Source organism: Anomaloglossus baeobatrachus, chromosome 6, assembly GCF_048569485.1.
Source record: "Anomaloglossus baeobatrachus isolate aAnoBae1 chromosome 6, aAnoBae1.hap1, whole genome shotgun sequence".
Lineage (NCBI taxonomy): Eukaryota > Metazoa > Chordata > Amphibia > Anura > Aromobatidae > Anomaloglossus > Anomaloglossus baeobatrachus.
The window spans coordinates 174,872,187-174,888,751 of NC_134358.1; the positions used below are offsets into that span (position 1 = coordinate 174,872,187).

Below are 16,565 nucleotides of genomic sequence, written 5' to 3' on the forward strand. Positions count from 1 at the left end.
AATATATAATGAAGCAAGCAAAGAGACACAGTCAATTGCATATTTTAAGGGTCAAATATTAACACTTCATTTAAGAAACATAAAGCTTCCTATGATAATACATCAAGGTTAAAAAAAAGTCAGACTAGTGGTAACTGACAGCAGTGGTAAATTTTAGCTTTTTACCTATTATATGTTATTATAAATTTTTAAAAATGTGACAAAAAAATCTTTGGCAGTCCTAGAAAATTTATGGCATAATCCAAAATTCTAAATTTACACCCAATGCGTTTTCTTTCTAGTCTATTATCTTCTATATATATAATTGCCTTATTCTGTCTGTCTGTCTGTCTGTCTGTCTGTCTTGCTCCAGAATTGTGTCCTTACGGTGACACAAAGCTGATTGGCCGCTGGGCTCACCATGGCCCCGCCCCCCTGCACGGATTGGCCGCTCGCCCAGGCTGCGCCCCCACACGGATTGGCCGGCTGCTCGCCCAGGCTCCGCCCCCCCCACAGATTGGCCTCTCGCCCCGGCACCCTGCAGGCATTGACAACTCGGCCACGCCCCGTCCCCCTCACGCAATGCACGCTAGCTCTGGCCCCGCCCCCCCACGCATTCCCCGAACCGACACGGTCACGGAGCCACGACTCCCAGGTGAGTACTGTATCCCCGGGAGCCCACATCAGCGTACGCCGCCAAACCAGCTGACACATACCCTCGCATTGCTGGGGCTGGCCGGCGTATGCTGGTGTGGGCTCCCGTGCGAGCGGGGGACGAGATACGCTGGTAACCATGCTAGCATAGTTACCAGTGCATCAAGGTCCTGCAGCGGCGGAACATACACACACGCACGCACATAACAGCACACACACACACATACACACATCAGATCACACTCACTCTCACACACACCTCACACACACATCACATCGCATCCACACACTCACAACATCCTGGGATTTCGCTTGCTTCTCGGCGGCGATACTGTGCTGTGAGCTTCCAGGACCTGCCGGAGGATCACATGGCCAGAAGCATGTGGTATCTCAGGATGTTGTGAGTGTGAGCGCGTATGTGCAATATCGTCAATGTGTGTGTGCGTGAGTGTATGCGATCGGGTGTGTGTAAGTGTATGCGATCGGGTGTGCGTGAGTGTATGCGATCGTGTGTGTGTGTGAGTGTATGCGATCGGATCTGTGAGTGTCGGCAGAGGAGCACGGCGTGCTGGGGGAGGCTGGGAGGAGAGAGGCTGATCCTGGGGAAGGCTGGGATGGGGAGGCTGAGAGAAAAGAGGCTGATGCTGGGGAAGGCTGAGGCTGGGGTAGGCTGGGAGGAGAGAGGCTGATGCTGGGGACCGAAAAGGCTGATGCTGGGAGGAGAGAGGCTGATGCTGGGGGAGGCTGAGGCTGGGGTAGGCTGGGAGGAGAGAGGCTGATGCTGGGAGGAGAGAGGCTGATGCTGGGAGGAGAGAGGCTGATGCTGGGGGAGGCTGAGGCTGAGGTAGGCTGGGAGGAGAGAGGCTGATGCTGGGAAGAGAGAGGCTGATGCTGGGAGGAGAGAGGCTGATGCTCGGGGGGGCTGAGGCTGGGGTAGGCTGGGAGGAGAGAGGCTGATGCTGGGGACAGAAAAGGCTGATGCTGGGAGGAGAGAGGTTGATGCTAGGAGGAGAGACGCTGATGCTGGGAGAAGAGAGGCTGATGCTGGGGGAGGCTGAGGCTGGGGTAGGCTGGGAGGACAGAGGCTGATGCTGGGAGGAGAGAGGCTGATGCTGGGAGGAGAGAGGCTGATGCTAGGGACAGAAAAGGCTGATGCTGGGAGGAGAGAGGCTGATGCTGGGGACAGAAAAGGCTGATGTTGGTAGGAGAGAAGCTGATGCTGGGATGAGAGAGGCTGATGCTGGGGACAGAGAGGCTGATGCTGGGAGGAGAGAGGCTGATGCTGCGGGTAGAGAGGCTGATGCTGCGGATAGAGAGGCTGATGCTGGGAGGAGAGAGGCTGATGCTGCGGGCAGAGAGGCTGATGCTGGTGCAGCATGGGGGATGGAGCACAATGGGGGGTGCGCAGCATGGGGGATGGAGCACGTTTGGGAGTGCGCAGCATGGCGGATGGAGCACGTTTGGGAGTGCGCAGCATGGCGGATGGAGCACGTTTGGGAGTGCGCAGCATAGCGGATGGAGCACGTTTGGGAGTGCGCAGCATGGCGGATGGAGCACGTTTGGGAGTGCGCAGCATGGCGGATGGAGCACGTTTGGGAGTGCGCAGCATGGCGGATGGAGCACGTTTGGGAGTGCGCAGCATGGCGGATGGACCACATTTGGGAGTGCGCAGCATGGCGGATGGAGCACGTTTGGGAGTGCGCAGCATGGCGGATGGAGCACATTTGGGACTGCGCAGCATCGCAGATGGAGCACGTTTGGGAGTGCGCAGCATGGTGGATGGACCACGTTTGGGAGTGCGCAGCATGGCGGATGAAGCACGTTTGGGAGTGCACAGCATGGCAGATGGAGCACGTTTGGGAGTGCGCAGCATGGGAGATGGAGCACGATGGGGGGTGCGCAGCATAGGGGATGGAGCACGATGGGGAGTGCGCTGCATGGGGGATGGAGCACGATGGGGAGTGCGGAGTATGGCGGATGGAGCACGTTTGGGAGTGCGCAGCATGGCGGATGGAGCACGTTTGGGAGTGCGCAGCATGGCGGATGGAGCACGTTTGGGAGTGCGCAGCATGGTGGATGGAGCACGTTTGGGAGTGCGCAGCATGGCGGATGGAGCACGTTTGGGAGTGCGCAGCATGGGAGATGGAGCACGATGGGGGGTGCGCAGCATAGGGGATGGAGCACAATGGGGAGTGCGCTGCATGGGGGATGGAGCACGATGGGGAGTGCGCTGCATGGGGGATGGAGCACGATGGGAAGTGCACACCTCCCCCCAACACACACACACACATGCGCGCGCACTGCACAACACACCACACACACACACTGGGAACCACAAACAACTGCCCTACCCAGACACCCACAAACACAGACAACGCTGCACACACACATCACCCAACACACAAACACCGCGGCACACACAAATATACGCACATACCGCACAACACACACATTGCACAAAACATACCTCCCCCAAAACACACCACACACACACAAACCGCGCAACACACACACACAACGCTACAGACACACAGCGCTCCACAAACAACGCAACACACGCAACACACATACAACACCGCTCTCACCCCCCCGTCACACCCAGACAACACCCAGAACATGTACAGCGCCCTACACAAACACTTGGTAACTACACACAACAACATCCATATATATATATATATATATATATATATATATATAACAAAAATCATACATGAACTACACAATACGTAAATTCTAGAATACCCGATGCGTAGAATCGGGCCACCTTCTAGTACCTCAATTATCTACATTGCAAATAAACTTACCTTGCTTCTCACATAGAAATTTAAAGAATAGGGTATTTATTTCACAACTAAAAGAGGCTAAAGATATACTTTTATGCACAGTCTCTATTTAATTGTGCTTACTGTGTCCAGTATTTATTTTAGGGACTAGAGTCTACTTATATCTCTGACATAAAACACATGCATAATAAATAGCAATAGGGGGAGTTCTCATAATTACATTTAACATTACATTATGTATAAAATTACTTTTCTAATCTTTTATGGCTCAGTTAAGATTACTCCATAATACAAACTAGAAAAATTGCCGCCACTTCCTAATCTCATAATCTGAACTGGTGCATACTGAGCAAGGCATAAAATATCCAAAATATCAGTTGCACTCATGTAAAGGGAAGGAAAAAAAACAAGAATGTAGATGGTGAACTTTGGAATGTGAATATGCAATTACAGGTAAGAGAACATGAAAAAAAAGTGTGAAAACTATGAGTTACTTAGCAAAGATACCACATCAAGGTGCAACTCTCATCTGGGTCCTACTCTAATTGCTATGCCTCTCTTGTCCACACTGAACGTTTAGCATAGCAGTGCAACTGCTATTTTGCATATTGTATGTCATGTTCACTATGCACCAGTTCAGACTATCAGATTAGGAAGTGGTGGCAATTTTTCTAGTTTATATTATGGAGTCATGTCCTTTGTCTGCACTCCTCCCAGTTATTTCAGGTGCTTTAATTTTTCTTTTGCAGGTTCTATTCTAGCCCAGATAAACATTCAGCTTGGACAAGAGAGGCATAGCAATTAGAGTAGGACCCAGAAGAGAGTTACACCTTGACATAGGTATCTGGGCACAAGTAAATTTGGCCACCTTTATTTGCTATTAACTCATATTTTTCAAAAAAATGTTTTAATGTTTTCTTGGCAGCAATGCGTATTCATATTCCAATGTTCACCATGTACATTCATGTTTTGTTTTTCCTTCTTTTTACTTTAGTGCAACTGCTATTTTGGATATTGGTTTATATTACTGCCATGGCTTTCTTTCTTACAGAGTGTCTGTCACAATGTTTATGCTGCCCGATCTAAGAGCAACATAAATTAGGTGCAGGAATCCTAATTTTACCTTGTTTCACTTAATGGGCTTGCTGTAATTTTTGATGAAACACTGTTTTATTTGCTGCAGATCTGCTAGCCTTCTCACTGATGAACTCCTGCTATGTCATCATCAACATTCATTAGCTTTCCATCTACCTTCCCCGTAGCCAACCATTGACTGGCAGCCTTCTTCCTATACACAATGATGAAGAAAGGTGCAAGCAATGATCTGGACAGGTTAGAAGGAGCCTATTATTGAAAAGACTAAGGCTAGTTTCACACATCCAGCTTTTCAATGGCAGCGGAACAAGCGCCGGTCACATGCTGTCATGTAATCGGAGTATGTGACCCGAAACTTGCGGCGCTGCCATTGTACTGTATACACTGTACTGGCGTGCGCCAAATCCGGCAAAATGGCGAAAAGCCGGATGTGTGAAACTGGCCTAGAGCTGTAGCAAATAAAACACTATTGACATTACAGGAAGAAGCCCAGTGACACATTGATGTAATCAGGGTCTCTGTCCCAATTTTATGCTGCCCTCAGACTGGGAAACATAAAGATATTCTTTAAAAGACCATGGATTGGTGTTGCAGATGTGTTTTCAAATGGATACTAACAAATGTTGGTGGAACTTATTGACTTACATTAGTGTTCTTTAAAGGGAACCTGTGAGGTCCTGTATGCACTCAGAACCAAGAGGGGCTCTGGGTGCATATTGCTAATCACAGGCTATCAGTCCCAGCATCCAGTAGCTTAAATAAAGAGATATTTAGAAAAAGTATTTCTAAAGATCCTTTATGACATGTTATTGAGGCCAGCAACTAGTTGCAAGGGCATTAGTTCCCTTGTATAGTCGGTCCTCTTAGCATGTCCCTGTGGACATGCTAACATGGTAATGAATGCGCAGTGTCAGAGGCATGGTCGATCTAACCTCTGTGCTGCCACCGCTTCCAACGCTGGATTTCGTTTCAGTGCGAATGATCAGAAGTACCGGACTTCCCGTCATGCACACTATGAAGCCAGGTGTACGCGTCCCAGCTTCAAACTGGTGAAGTGCGCATGACCAGAAGTTCGGAGACATTCTGATTATATACACTGAGCTGAAAACCAGCGGTGGTAGCAGAGGTGAGAGCGACCATGCCTTTAACACTGCGCATTCATTAGCATGTTAGCTTGCCCACAGGGACATGCTTACATGCTGAGGGGGCCGACTAGCCAAGGGAATTAACGCCCTTGTGACTAGTTTCTAGCTTCATTAGAATATTATAAAAGATCTTTAGAAATGCTTTTTCTAAAGATCTCTTTATCTATGTTACTATAAGCTGGGACTGCTAGGCAGGAATTCGCAATATGCACTCAGAACCGCTCTTGGTTCTGGGTGCATTGGACCTGACAGGTTCCCTTTAATTTTCTTGCTGCTCTTGATAGTAACACTAATGACTGTGCTATTTTGCTATAAAACATCAGAAATCTTTCAGCTTAAAAACAGATTTTACAAAACAAAACATAAAGTTGTCACATGGTAACCACTTTACAAACCTGATTGGTTTCTTACCGGTATTACCAAACAAACAAACGAAAATGATCTATTTCCATAAATGGACAATCTTAATCTAAAAAGGTCATATAAATATATCTCCCAGAAAATGCAACTTTAAGAAAATTATTTGCAAAGCAAAATGTGCTAATAACGCTTTTGTACATTTTAGTAGTAAAATGTTTTATTTTATTTATTGTTATTATAAAGAATCTTGATAATAGAAAACATCCAAAGGCTGACATTCTGACAAATGGGCCAGTGATGCAAATCTACATTGAATAGATATGAAATGTAGCAAAAATACATTTTATCATGCAGTTCACTTAATTTCCATTTAGAGAAATTAAAGTCTATGGTAGCTAGCAAAGAGATTTATATTTTATTGTATACTCTGCATTTCAAGTCTGCTTTTTTGAAGCACAATTGTTTGCATGCCATTATTAAAATACTGCAATAGGTTAAGAAAAATAAAACAAAAAAAATTAACAAAAATACATTTTGGTGCATGTGATATAGTTAAATGTAAACATTTCTTAAAATATTTTTTCATTATTATTAATGCTGTCAGTAATTTTCTAGCCATAACACCCAATATAACATTTTACAGCAGGGTTTTTAAATATTTGAAAATAAAAATCTGAATAAATCTAACAGTCCGACAAAATCAGCTGAAATCTGTTCTTTGTCCATCTTTAAAATGTATTTGAATATTTTCTCAACAAAGCAACGATAAAACTTCTAAAATATCTTCTTCAAAAATAAAATTCAGTTAATCCAGTAAGTAGACAGACTTGCTGCCTAAGCGCTTGAGTAAGCCAAACTAAATTGCCATAACAAAGCAATTACAGTACTGACATGCCATCAGCACGGATAAAGATCTACCATAGCCGAAAATGAAGTGCACAGCTATCGTCAAAATAATCTATCTCATTTCATATTAAGAGTTTAAGACGGGCTATATCAAAGTTTATTAATACAGTTTGGTTTCAATCATACATACAGTTACAATCAGATGTTTGTGACGTTATCAATAAGTATGACAACTGTTGACACTGCAGATCTTTGGATATTGGCAAGCTCCTTGTAAAACAGCATATTCCGGAACTTTGTGTGAATAAATCTCAGAGTAATTTTACTATAATTGCATTTGTGCCTTAAATAGTTGAGTTATCTAGATCATCTTCTTCGGACTTAGCATGTGACCTGGAGAGCATCAACAGTTTTTCTTTATTAGTGTACTGCCTCTTAAGATGTACTATATGATCTGTGCTGGTATCTTCCAAGGGAATGTCTATGTCTATAGTCTCGGAATCCTCACATTCCTCCTGGGTTTTATTGGCTGAGGTGTCTATAGATTCAAAGGAGGTTCCTGCCTCCTCCAGATGAACATAGCCCTTATTGCTTGATTGGTCAGACCCTGAGCTCTGTGAACCTCTTCTTATTAATGGTGCTGTTGTAAGAGAATCCACAAGAACTGCAGGTTTCGTTTTGCCAAATGGGGAGGATCTCACCAAAAGGCTACAGTCTAAATCTGTGCTACTTAGAGACTGGCTACCTAAGTCTGACAGTAGACCAGGTGACATAGGCCTCCTGAAGTCTGGCAGACAGCTTGTGCTCTGACGCCTTAAGGGTAGTTTTCTATGGGCTTTGGGAATTTCCCAATTTAAGTCTGCATGGCTAAAATTTTTCAAACTCAATTCGATTTCTCCCTTGTGTACTTCTTTGGCAAGATTACTTTCCCCATGTTTTTCTTTCTTATCCAAAAGACAGTTATCCAACTTCACAATGGGCAATGTAAATGCACTAAGAGAATGGCCAACAATGGAACTTGTGCTGCTTCTATCCCACCTTAAATCAGGTGATCCAGAAAGAGAATAATTTTCATGTTCTATCCCAGAAATCCTGTCAAACAGTAAGGCAGAGTTTGACCTCTCCCTGTAAATACTGTATACGGCCTCATCCATGTTGGAGTTCTCTGCAGCATGACGATGTACCTTTGGAGAAGACGTCCTTGCTTCCCTAGGATTTGGAGGGGAAAATGTAATTGCACCACCAAGAGCAGAATGCCAAGAGCTCTTGGCTAACATTGCAGCTCCAAAAGAGTCTCCACCAGCTTTCCCATCCATGCTCCGTGATTGCACATAATTTACAAAGCCATTTAGTGGAGCCCCATCCTTACATTTCATGCCATGAACATCAATCACTGTAGAGTACAGATCCCTCAGGTTAATAATCTTAGTTTTCTTGTCTCTATTTTCATGGAGAACTGCATTTGCACAAATAAATAGAAAAATTCCAATACCCATTATTAGAGGGCCAAAAACTTTAAGATTATCCGAGTGTAAGTATCCAGAAAACAGACCTGCAAGAAAACCAGAAGACCCAGAAGATGTTTTTTGCTGGCGGCTTTTTAAGTTTGTGTTATTTTCTTTGAAGGTATTAGCTCCTTGACTGTTGTGATGGCTCCAGGATAGGTTTCTGTTAGCAGCGCTTGTATTTGTATCCCCTGATGAAAATTTGGCTTTATTCATCCCTTGACCTCCATGATATACTGTATGACTTTTTGGCCAATATCCCATAACAGCCATGGCAATTCCAACAAGAAGTACTAATATTCCACATAGCGCAATTAACCCAGAAATAGAACAGAGTTTAAGTTTTCCTTTTACTACCACCACATCATTCTTGCGCTTCTTTTTTGCTTTCCGTTTGCGTTTTGGAGGTTGATTTTTTGTTCTAAGTGGATCCTGTTTCCGTGCAGAGATCCTCAACAGACCTCCAGTGGCGATCATGCCGGCCTCAAATCTCCAGATAAGCTACACCCGCTCCTGTGGATTAAAAAGATATATTTATTAATTAAAATATAATACACTGCAATCACAAATATTCTACACTGTGTGCACAATTATTAGTGAAGTTTGTATTTTGATCATATCATCATTTCATTTTGATGCATATTTTCTTACTCCAAGCTGTATAAACTTGAATTCTTATTGATATGAAGCAGATCAGGTGATGTGTATTTGTGTAATGCAGTAGGGAGTGACCTAAGGATACAAGACTCTTTATCAAAGTGTGCAGAATTATTAGGCAGCTTGTTTTCCTCCTTAGGCAAATGAGTAAAAAAAAAGAAATGTAACTGATTTTGAAAAGTCAAAAATTATCAAAAGTCTTACAGGAGGATGCAATAATCTTGAAAATGTTAAGATGGGGCGTGATGACAGAACCATGAAAAGATTTGTTGCAAATAGTCAAAAGTGTCATTAAAAAGGAAAAAAAGATGCACATTAGGTGAAGCGACCGGTGGTAGGGCCGCGGGTGTGTGTGTATGCTCTATTCCAACAAAATCCCCATACTCAGATTTTACCGGTAGTAACATTTCTTTACTAGGAAACATGTTTATAATACAATCAACTGAGCTATCTGCACACATGGGTATAGGAAGCCCCTGGACTTTCACTCCTTCCGGGTATGCAGCAAGAAAAAAACAACAACAAAAAAATGGCGGCAACTTTCCCTAACTTTCCCTACAAACACGTACCAGTCTATCCTGAAAGAAGATGTCGCTCCCACGTCGCAGGCCTGGGGTCTCGCGGTGATGGGTCCCGGTGCAGCGCTGGAGATATGAAGCTCCTCGGTCTTTTCTTTTCTTTTATCTTCCCCAGCTGGTGACGGATTATAAGTAGTCTTTTGGTCCCGGAACACGCCGGGCAGAAGAAGGCAGGTCACAGTCCTTGCAATTACACTCAGATGGCGGTGCTCGGTAGTCCGGTTAACTCCCTGAGGAAAACAAAGTTCTGCAGACTGGGAGTGACAGAAACTGCTTTCACCGGGTGATTTCTTCCTGACTTTTGCGGCAAAACGAGCCCTCTCTTCAGGGAGACCACACGCAGGACTCTCCTCACTGAGCTCCGGAGCTGAACAACACTTTCCCGCGTCTTCTCTTCTGGTTTTTCACACACCAGTTCCTGTGGGGAATTTCCCAGCTCTGTGTTTGTCGTTGTACAGTACGACGCTGCCCCCTTGTGGGCAATTGTTGGAACAGTATTCAAAGCCATTTCTACAGAAGGGATACAGTCGGACTTGTTGACCCCATTACATACCCCCCCACTTAAAGGTTGGCAGTCCCTGTCAACTACCGTCGGTTCCCAGGCAGCGATGACTGCAGACGTTACAGGGGTTGGTTGAGAAGTGGGCCATACGTACTGGTCCCTGTAAGACCGCCCGGGCGGGATCCCAGCAGTGGTGCGGTCAGTGCGCCTCAAGGGTCGGTTGTTCCCCTCCCTGTCACTGTCTCTACGCCCCACTCCAGTCAGCACCCCGGGGAAAGAACTGGGTTGTGTAGGGGGGTCACTGATCTCAGAGTCAAGGTGATCACTGTGCCGGGAAACGTCCGTGTCGTCAGTCGTGTTGGTAGTGTCATCCCCTCCGGGTACTGTGGTAGGGGAGTCAGGCTGGGATCGGCAGGGCCGCAACATATTTCGGTGCACAGTGCGGATGCTGTGATTGTCTTCACCCCGCACTCGGTATACATGCCCGTTGGGGTAGGGGCGTTCGATTACCCGGTAAACCTCAGTCTCCCACTTGGCTCGAAGTTTCCCTTGGGGCTTCTTGATACGGAGCAGGACTGGCTGTCCCAACTTCAAGGGTTGCTCTTGCACGGGGAGTGGATCAGCATGTATCTGGCCCCGGATTTGTTTGCTCACCAGTCGGTGTACCGTCTCCATCTTCTGTCGGTGAGCATTTAGCCAGGAGGGGTAGTTATGGCAGACGTCAACTCCAGGGCGAAATAGGTTCAGGTCATGGACCCCTTTTCCGGGGCGACCAAAGAGAAGGGTGTGTGGGGTGTAGCCAGTCACAGAGTGGACATGGTTGTTATAGGCCCATACTAAATCAGGAAGGAATTGAGGCCATTGGTCTTTCTTATCATCGGCCAAGGTGCGGATCAGCTGGAGTAGGGTCCGGTTGAAGCGTTCACATGCACCGTTCCCTTGTGGGTGATAAGGAGTGGTCCTCGACTTCTGGATCCCATACATCTGGTGCAGCTCTTCGATGACTCGGCCCTCGAAACAAGCCCCCTGGTCGGAGTGCAACCTCTCCGGGCACCCGTAGACATGGATGAACTGTCGACAGATGGCCCGAGCAGCCGATTCAGCCGTCTGGTCTTTGGTAGCGACAGCGACAGCGAATTTTGTGAAGTGATCCACCATGACTAAACAATACTGATAGCCACTGCTCGCCGTCCCAACCAGCAGATAATCCACCATCAACAGCTCAAGGGGTCTGGATGTTTTAATTGTCTGAACAGGTGCACGCTGCTCAGAGGACTTGTGTAGTTCACAGGTGCGACAGGTCTGGCAGACGTCTTCAACCAGCTTGCGGAGCCCCGGACAATAGATGGACTGTTGAACCCACCGAAAAGTCTTGTCCATTCCGAAGTGTCCATTCCTTTTGTGGGCCTGGACCACCATCTCACGGGCCAATTGTTCAGGCACTACAACTTGTGCGCATTCTTCCAGCATGTGTGACAAGAGAACCTTCCGGTATAGCACTCCTTCTCTCAGAATCAGCCGGTCCCACTGGCTGAGCAGGGTCAAGGTCCCGGTAGACAGTCGCGCCCGTATATCGGCGGGAGGCTTCTGCTGCCGTTTCACCCATTGTTTGAGTAGAGCCCAATCGGGGTTCTGGTCCTGAATCCTGCACCACTCCTGGGGTGGCAAGGCGACTCCCACCGGAGTTCCAGCTTCGCCCACAACGAGCTGGCGGTGATCCACCATCTGTTGGGCGAGCTTTGCAAAGTCAGGTGTCTCGTCCCCTTCTAATTCTTCATCCCGGTCTCGGTTGAGTAAGGGGTATGACACTCTAGACAGGCTGTCCGCATTTTGGTTCTCAGCGCCAGCCCGATACTTGATCTTGTAATTGAACTTGGAGAGCCGAGCCATCCAACGCTGCTCCATGACTCCGAGCTTCGCATTTTCTAGATGGGCCAACGGGTTGTTATCGGTCAGGACTAGTACTTCGGTCCCCGTGAGATACCCTGCAAATTTCTCCGCCATAGCCCACGTTAGGGCCAACAGCTCCAGCCGGAACGAGCTATAATTGGTGGGGTTCTTCTCGCCCTCATGTAGGGACCGACTGGCATAGGCTATGACCCGTTCCTTGCCGTCTTGGACCTGTGAAAGTACTGCCCCTAGACCCTGTAAACTGGCATCGGTGTGTAGTTGGAAGGGCAGGTTGTAGTCCGCATATGCCAGGATGGGGGGAGACGTTAAGGCACCCTTTAGGGCTTGGAAGGAGTCTTCCTGGCTGGGTCCCCAGCGGATGAGTCGTCCTCTGGGGCTGTTGGTGGTCCCTCGAAGCAGATCCTGCAAGGGTGCAGCAAGCCGGGCGAAGTTTTTGACGAACCGGCGGTAGTAGCCGGCCAACCCCAGGAAAGCCCTGACCTCCTTGACGTTTGTGGGCTGCGGCCAATCCCGTACGGCGGCTATCTTCTCTGAAGATGGCTGGACGCCTTCGGCTGAGATCCGGTGGCCCAGGTAATTGATCTCGGGCTGCAGAAGACGGCACTTGTTGGGTTTCAACTTCAGGCCATGTTCCCTCAACCTACTGAACACACGGCCCAGCTGCTGCAGGTGTTCTTCAAATGTGGCCGAATAGACTACAATGTCGTCCAGATAGATGAGGGTGAAGTCGAAGTTGAAGTCTCCCAAGCAGCGCTCCATCAGCCACTGGAAAGTCCCCGGCGCGTTGTTCAGACCAAAGGGCATCCGGTCAAACTCGTACAGGCCCATGGGTAAGATGAAAGCAGTCTTCTCTCTATCTTTCTCATGCATAGGTACCTGCCAATATCCGCTGGCCAGATCCAACGAGGAGAAGTATTTGGCTTTCTTCAGGGCTGTCAGGGATTCTTCGATCCTTGGCAGAGGGTACGAGTCCCGGATGGTGCAAGCATTCAAACGGCGGTAGTCCACACAGAATCTCAGGGATCCGTCCTTCTTCTTGACTAACACTACCGGCGCCGCCCAGGGGCTCTGGCTTTCCCGTACCACTCCCGCGTGTAGCATGGAATTCAGGAGATTTTTCACTTCTTGGTATTGCTGGGGAGGAATTTGGCGGTACCTTTCACGGATAGGAGCAGTGTCACCGGTGGGGATCTCATGTTTGATACTGGTGGTGCACCCAAAATCGGTGTCGTGCCGGGCAAAGGACGCCTGATGCTCTTGGAGTAGCTCTTCCACCTGAGACACCTCCCGTTTGGAGTATTGGGATACGTCCAACTGACACTTCTCTCGGAGTTCTCGTCCCACGTTGGTGTCACCCGCGACAGCGGCCATGGTAGAGACCGTCACTGTCCAATCTCCCTCTGTAGACGGCACAAACTGGAGGGGGCTCATAGGGTTCACCTCTTCGGTTAGAGCGTAGACTCGGCCGAGCTGTGTCCCGGCTTCTAGGTCAACGCTCACATTAGCCGTGTTGCCCAGCCTGACAGGAATTCTTCCCTTTCTCACTACTGCTAGAGTTCGAGCGACTAGTGGGTTCAGCTTCCCCTCCCTCGGGGAGCGCGGCTCAATCAGCACCTCCACGCCTTCAAACTGTCTCATGGTGCCAAGGGGTAGTGAGATAACTGTCTCTTTTCCAGCTGGTAAGGTGATCCTAGTATGGCGGGGTACGGTGACCGTGGCCAGCGGCAGCTGTTCTTCGGTCATTCGCTGGAGGTTTCAGGTCCGGACCACTTGTTGAAAGGCACGGCGGGTGGCCTTATGTGCGGTCACTCCTTGCCAGTACTTGGGCCCCTTCTTGGTAAACAGCACCAGATTCAGGTCCTTCAAGATGTTCATCCCAATAATCATGGGCGTTTCTGGTTCAAAGCCTTCCCTGACCACAATTATCCCTCTCTTCCCGAGATCTTGGCCACAGATTTCGGTGTTCATCCAGGCAACTCCCGACACCGGAATGGGTAGATTATTGGCTGCTTTGATCTTGATGGCGGTATCAGGGTCATAGGCAACTCGCGGTTTTAGACATTCTTCGTAGAACTGCTCGGAGATAGTGGATACCTGAGACCCAGTATCCATTAACCCTTGTACGGCGATCCCTTCCAGTAATACTTCCAGGGTGGGGCTATTTGATGCAAGTTTGTTCCGTGGCTGGCTCTGTTTTCCTACACCCCTCTCTTTGGCATCCCCTGTCGAGTGAGCCTCTTTGACAGGGGCGTCTAGTTTAAAGGCGGCCTCTGTTGTGGGACCTGACTTGCTGGTTCTGGTAGATCGGACTGTGGAGGAGCTTGAAAGTTCTGGGGGCAACGGTTGGCTCTATGGCGGGGATCGCCGCATGTCCAGCATCTTCCCATCGGCCGGCTGGGTTGTTGTCTCGCTTGCCGGCCCGCCTGTTGATCTAAGGTGAGCTGTAACACCTGTTTCTGCAACTCTGCCACCATCTGTTTCAGTTCCTCCGTGTTGCTGTGCGGCGTCCCGATATCAGATATGGACCTGCAAGCCGCGGTATATGTCTGTGTCTCCACGACAGGCCCCCTTGAACGTTCTATAGCTTCTTGTTTGGCCTCAGCGAACGTAAAGGCCGGATTTATCCGGAGTAGATCTTGCAATGAGCGGTTAAGGTACGGGTCTCTCAATCCGGTCACAAACTGATCTCTCAACACCAGGTCACGGGTACCCGTACTAGCTATCTGTTCTTCTTTTCTACAGGCTTGTTCTAGTAGCACTTGAAGGGCATTGGCATATTGAGGGATGTCCTCCGACTCGAGTTGCGTCCGCCGGAAAAACATATAGCGCAATGTTCCCGCATATGTGGTCGGTCCATAGGTGTTCTCCAGCACCCGCACTAAGTCATCCAACGTACGCTGGCCCCTAATCGTCTCCAGCCTGACTGTCGTCCACGCTTCCCCTTCTAGTGTTAGCATGGCCATTTCTGCTAAGGTCTTAGGGTCAGTGTTATACATTTCCCCCACTATCTTAAGTTGTTCAGTCCATTCCGTTACAGGATAGTTCCGTCCGTCAAACTTCCTCACCTGATTGACAATAGACGGCGGGGGAGCTGTCCGGTTATAAGTTACTACCGGGGGATGATTTTGTTGGTCACACATCCTGCCGACTACGCCACATGAAGCGACCGGTGGTAGGGCCGCGGGTGTGTGTGTATGCTCTATTCCAACAAAATCCCCATACTCAGATTTTACCGGTAGTAACATTTCTTTACTAGGAAACATGTTTATAATACAATCAACTGAGCTATCTGCACACATGGGTATAGGAAGCCCCTGGACTTTCACTCCTTCCGGGTATGCAGCAAGAAAAAAACAACAACAAAAAAATGGCGGCAACTTTCCCTAACTTTCCCTACAAACACGTACCAGTCTATCCCGAAAGAAGATGTCGCTCCCACGTCGCAGGCCTGGGGTCTCGCGGTGATGGGTCCCGGTGCAGCGCTGGAGATATGAAGCTCCTCGGTCTTTTCTTTTCTTTTATCTTCCCCAGCTGGTGACGGATTATAAGTAGTCTTTTGGTCCCGGAACACGCCGGGCAGAAGAAGGCAGGTCACAGTCCTTGCAATTACACTCAGATGGCGGTGCTCGGTAGTCCGGTTAACTCCCTGAGGAAAACAAAGTTCTGCAGACTGGGAGTGACAGAAACTGCTTTCACCGGGTGATTTCTTCCTGACTTTTGCGGCAAAACGAGCCCTCTCTTCAGGGAGACCACACGCAGGACTCTCCTCACTGAGCTCCGGAGCTGAACAACACTTTCCCTTGTCTTCTCTTCTGGTTTTTCACACACCAGCTCCTGTGGGGAATTTCCCAGCTCTGTGTTTGTCGTTGTACAGTACGACGCTGCCCCCTTGTGGGCAATTGTTGGAACAGTATTCAAAGCCATTTCTACAGAAGGGATACAGTCGGACTTGTTGACCCCATTACATTAGGTGCTAACGATTTGAGAGGAATCAAACGTGAAGTGACCAGGAAGCCATTATCCTCCAGTGCTGTCATATTCCAAAACAGCAACTTCCCTGGAGTTACCAGAAGTACAAGGTGTTCGGAACTAAGAGACATGGCCAAGGTGAGAAAGGCTGAAATTCAGTCAAGACTGAACAAGACATAGAAGTTGAAATGTCAAGACTGTGCCAAGAAATATCTGAAGATAGACATTTCAAAGGCTTTATGGAGTGATGAGATGAGGGATAAGATTGATGGCCCCTGGCTGGATCAGTAAAAGGCACAGACCTCCACTTCGACTCAGACACCTGCAAGGCGTCTTTCTTTAAGCATTAGCAAAGGAAAGAGTGTGCATTTTTCAAGAAAACCAAAATTTTTGTGCTGGACAATGCTCCATCATATACATCAAAGTACTACACAGCTTGGCTGTCGCTAAGGGCCTTAAAGTTGAAAAAATAATGTCATGGCCACTTCCTCAACTGATCTAAACCCTATTATGAACTTGTGGGCCTTTCTTAAACAGGAGATTTATAGTGAAAGGAAACAGTCACCTGTCTGAACAGT

The 16,565-nt window shown here is 48.0% G+C and overlaps 1 protein-coding gene across 2 annotated transcripts in view; it reads right to left on the reverse strand.

Moving 5' to 3' along the window:
• Nucleotides 1-6,209: 6,209 nt before the first annotated feature.
• TMEM200C (transmembrane protein 200C) overlaps nucleotides 6,210-16,565 on the reverse strand; it is a 151,292-nt gene continuing 140,936 nt past the window's right edge. For both annotated transcript variants that reach the window (XM_075316390.1, XM_075316392.1), the window contains exon 2: nucleotides 6,210-8,883. In XM_075316390.1, coding sequence (XP_075172505.1) covers nucleotides 7,210-8,847 — 1,638 coding nt within the window. In that variant the 5' untranslated portion in view covers nucleotides 8,848-8,883 and the 3' untranslated portion in view covers nucleotides 6,210-7,209. The remainder of the gene's footprint in view (nucleotides 8,884-16,565) is intronic.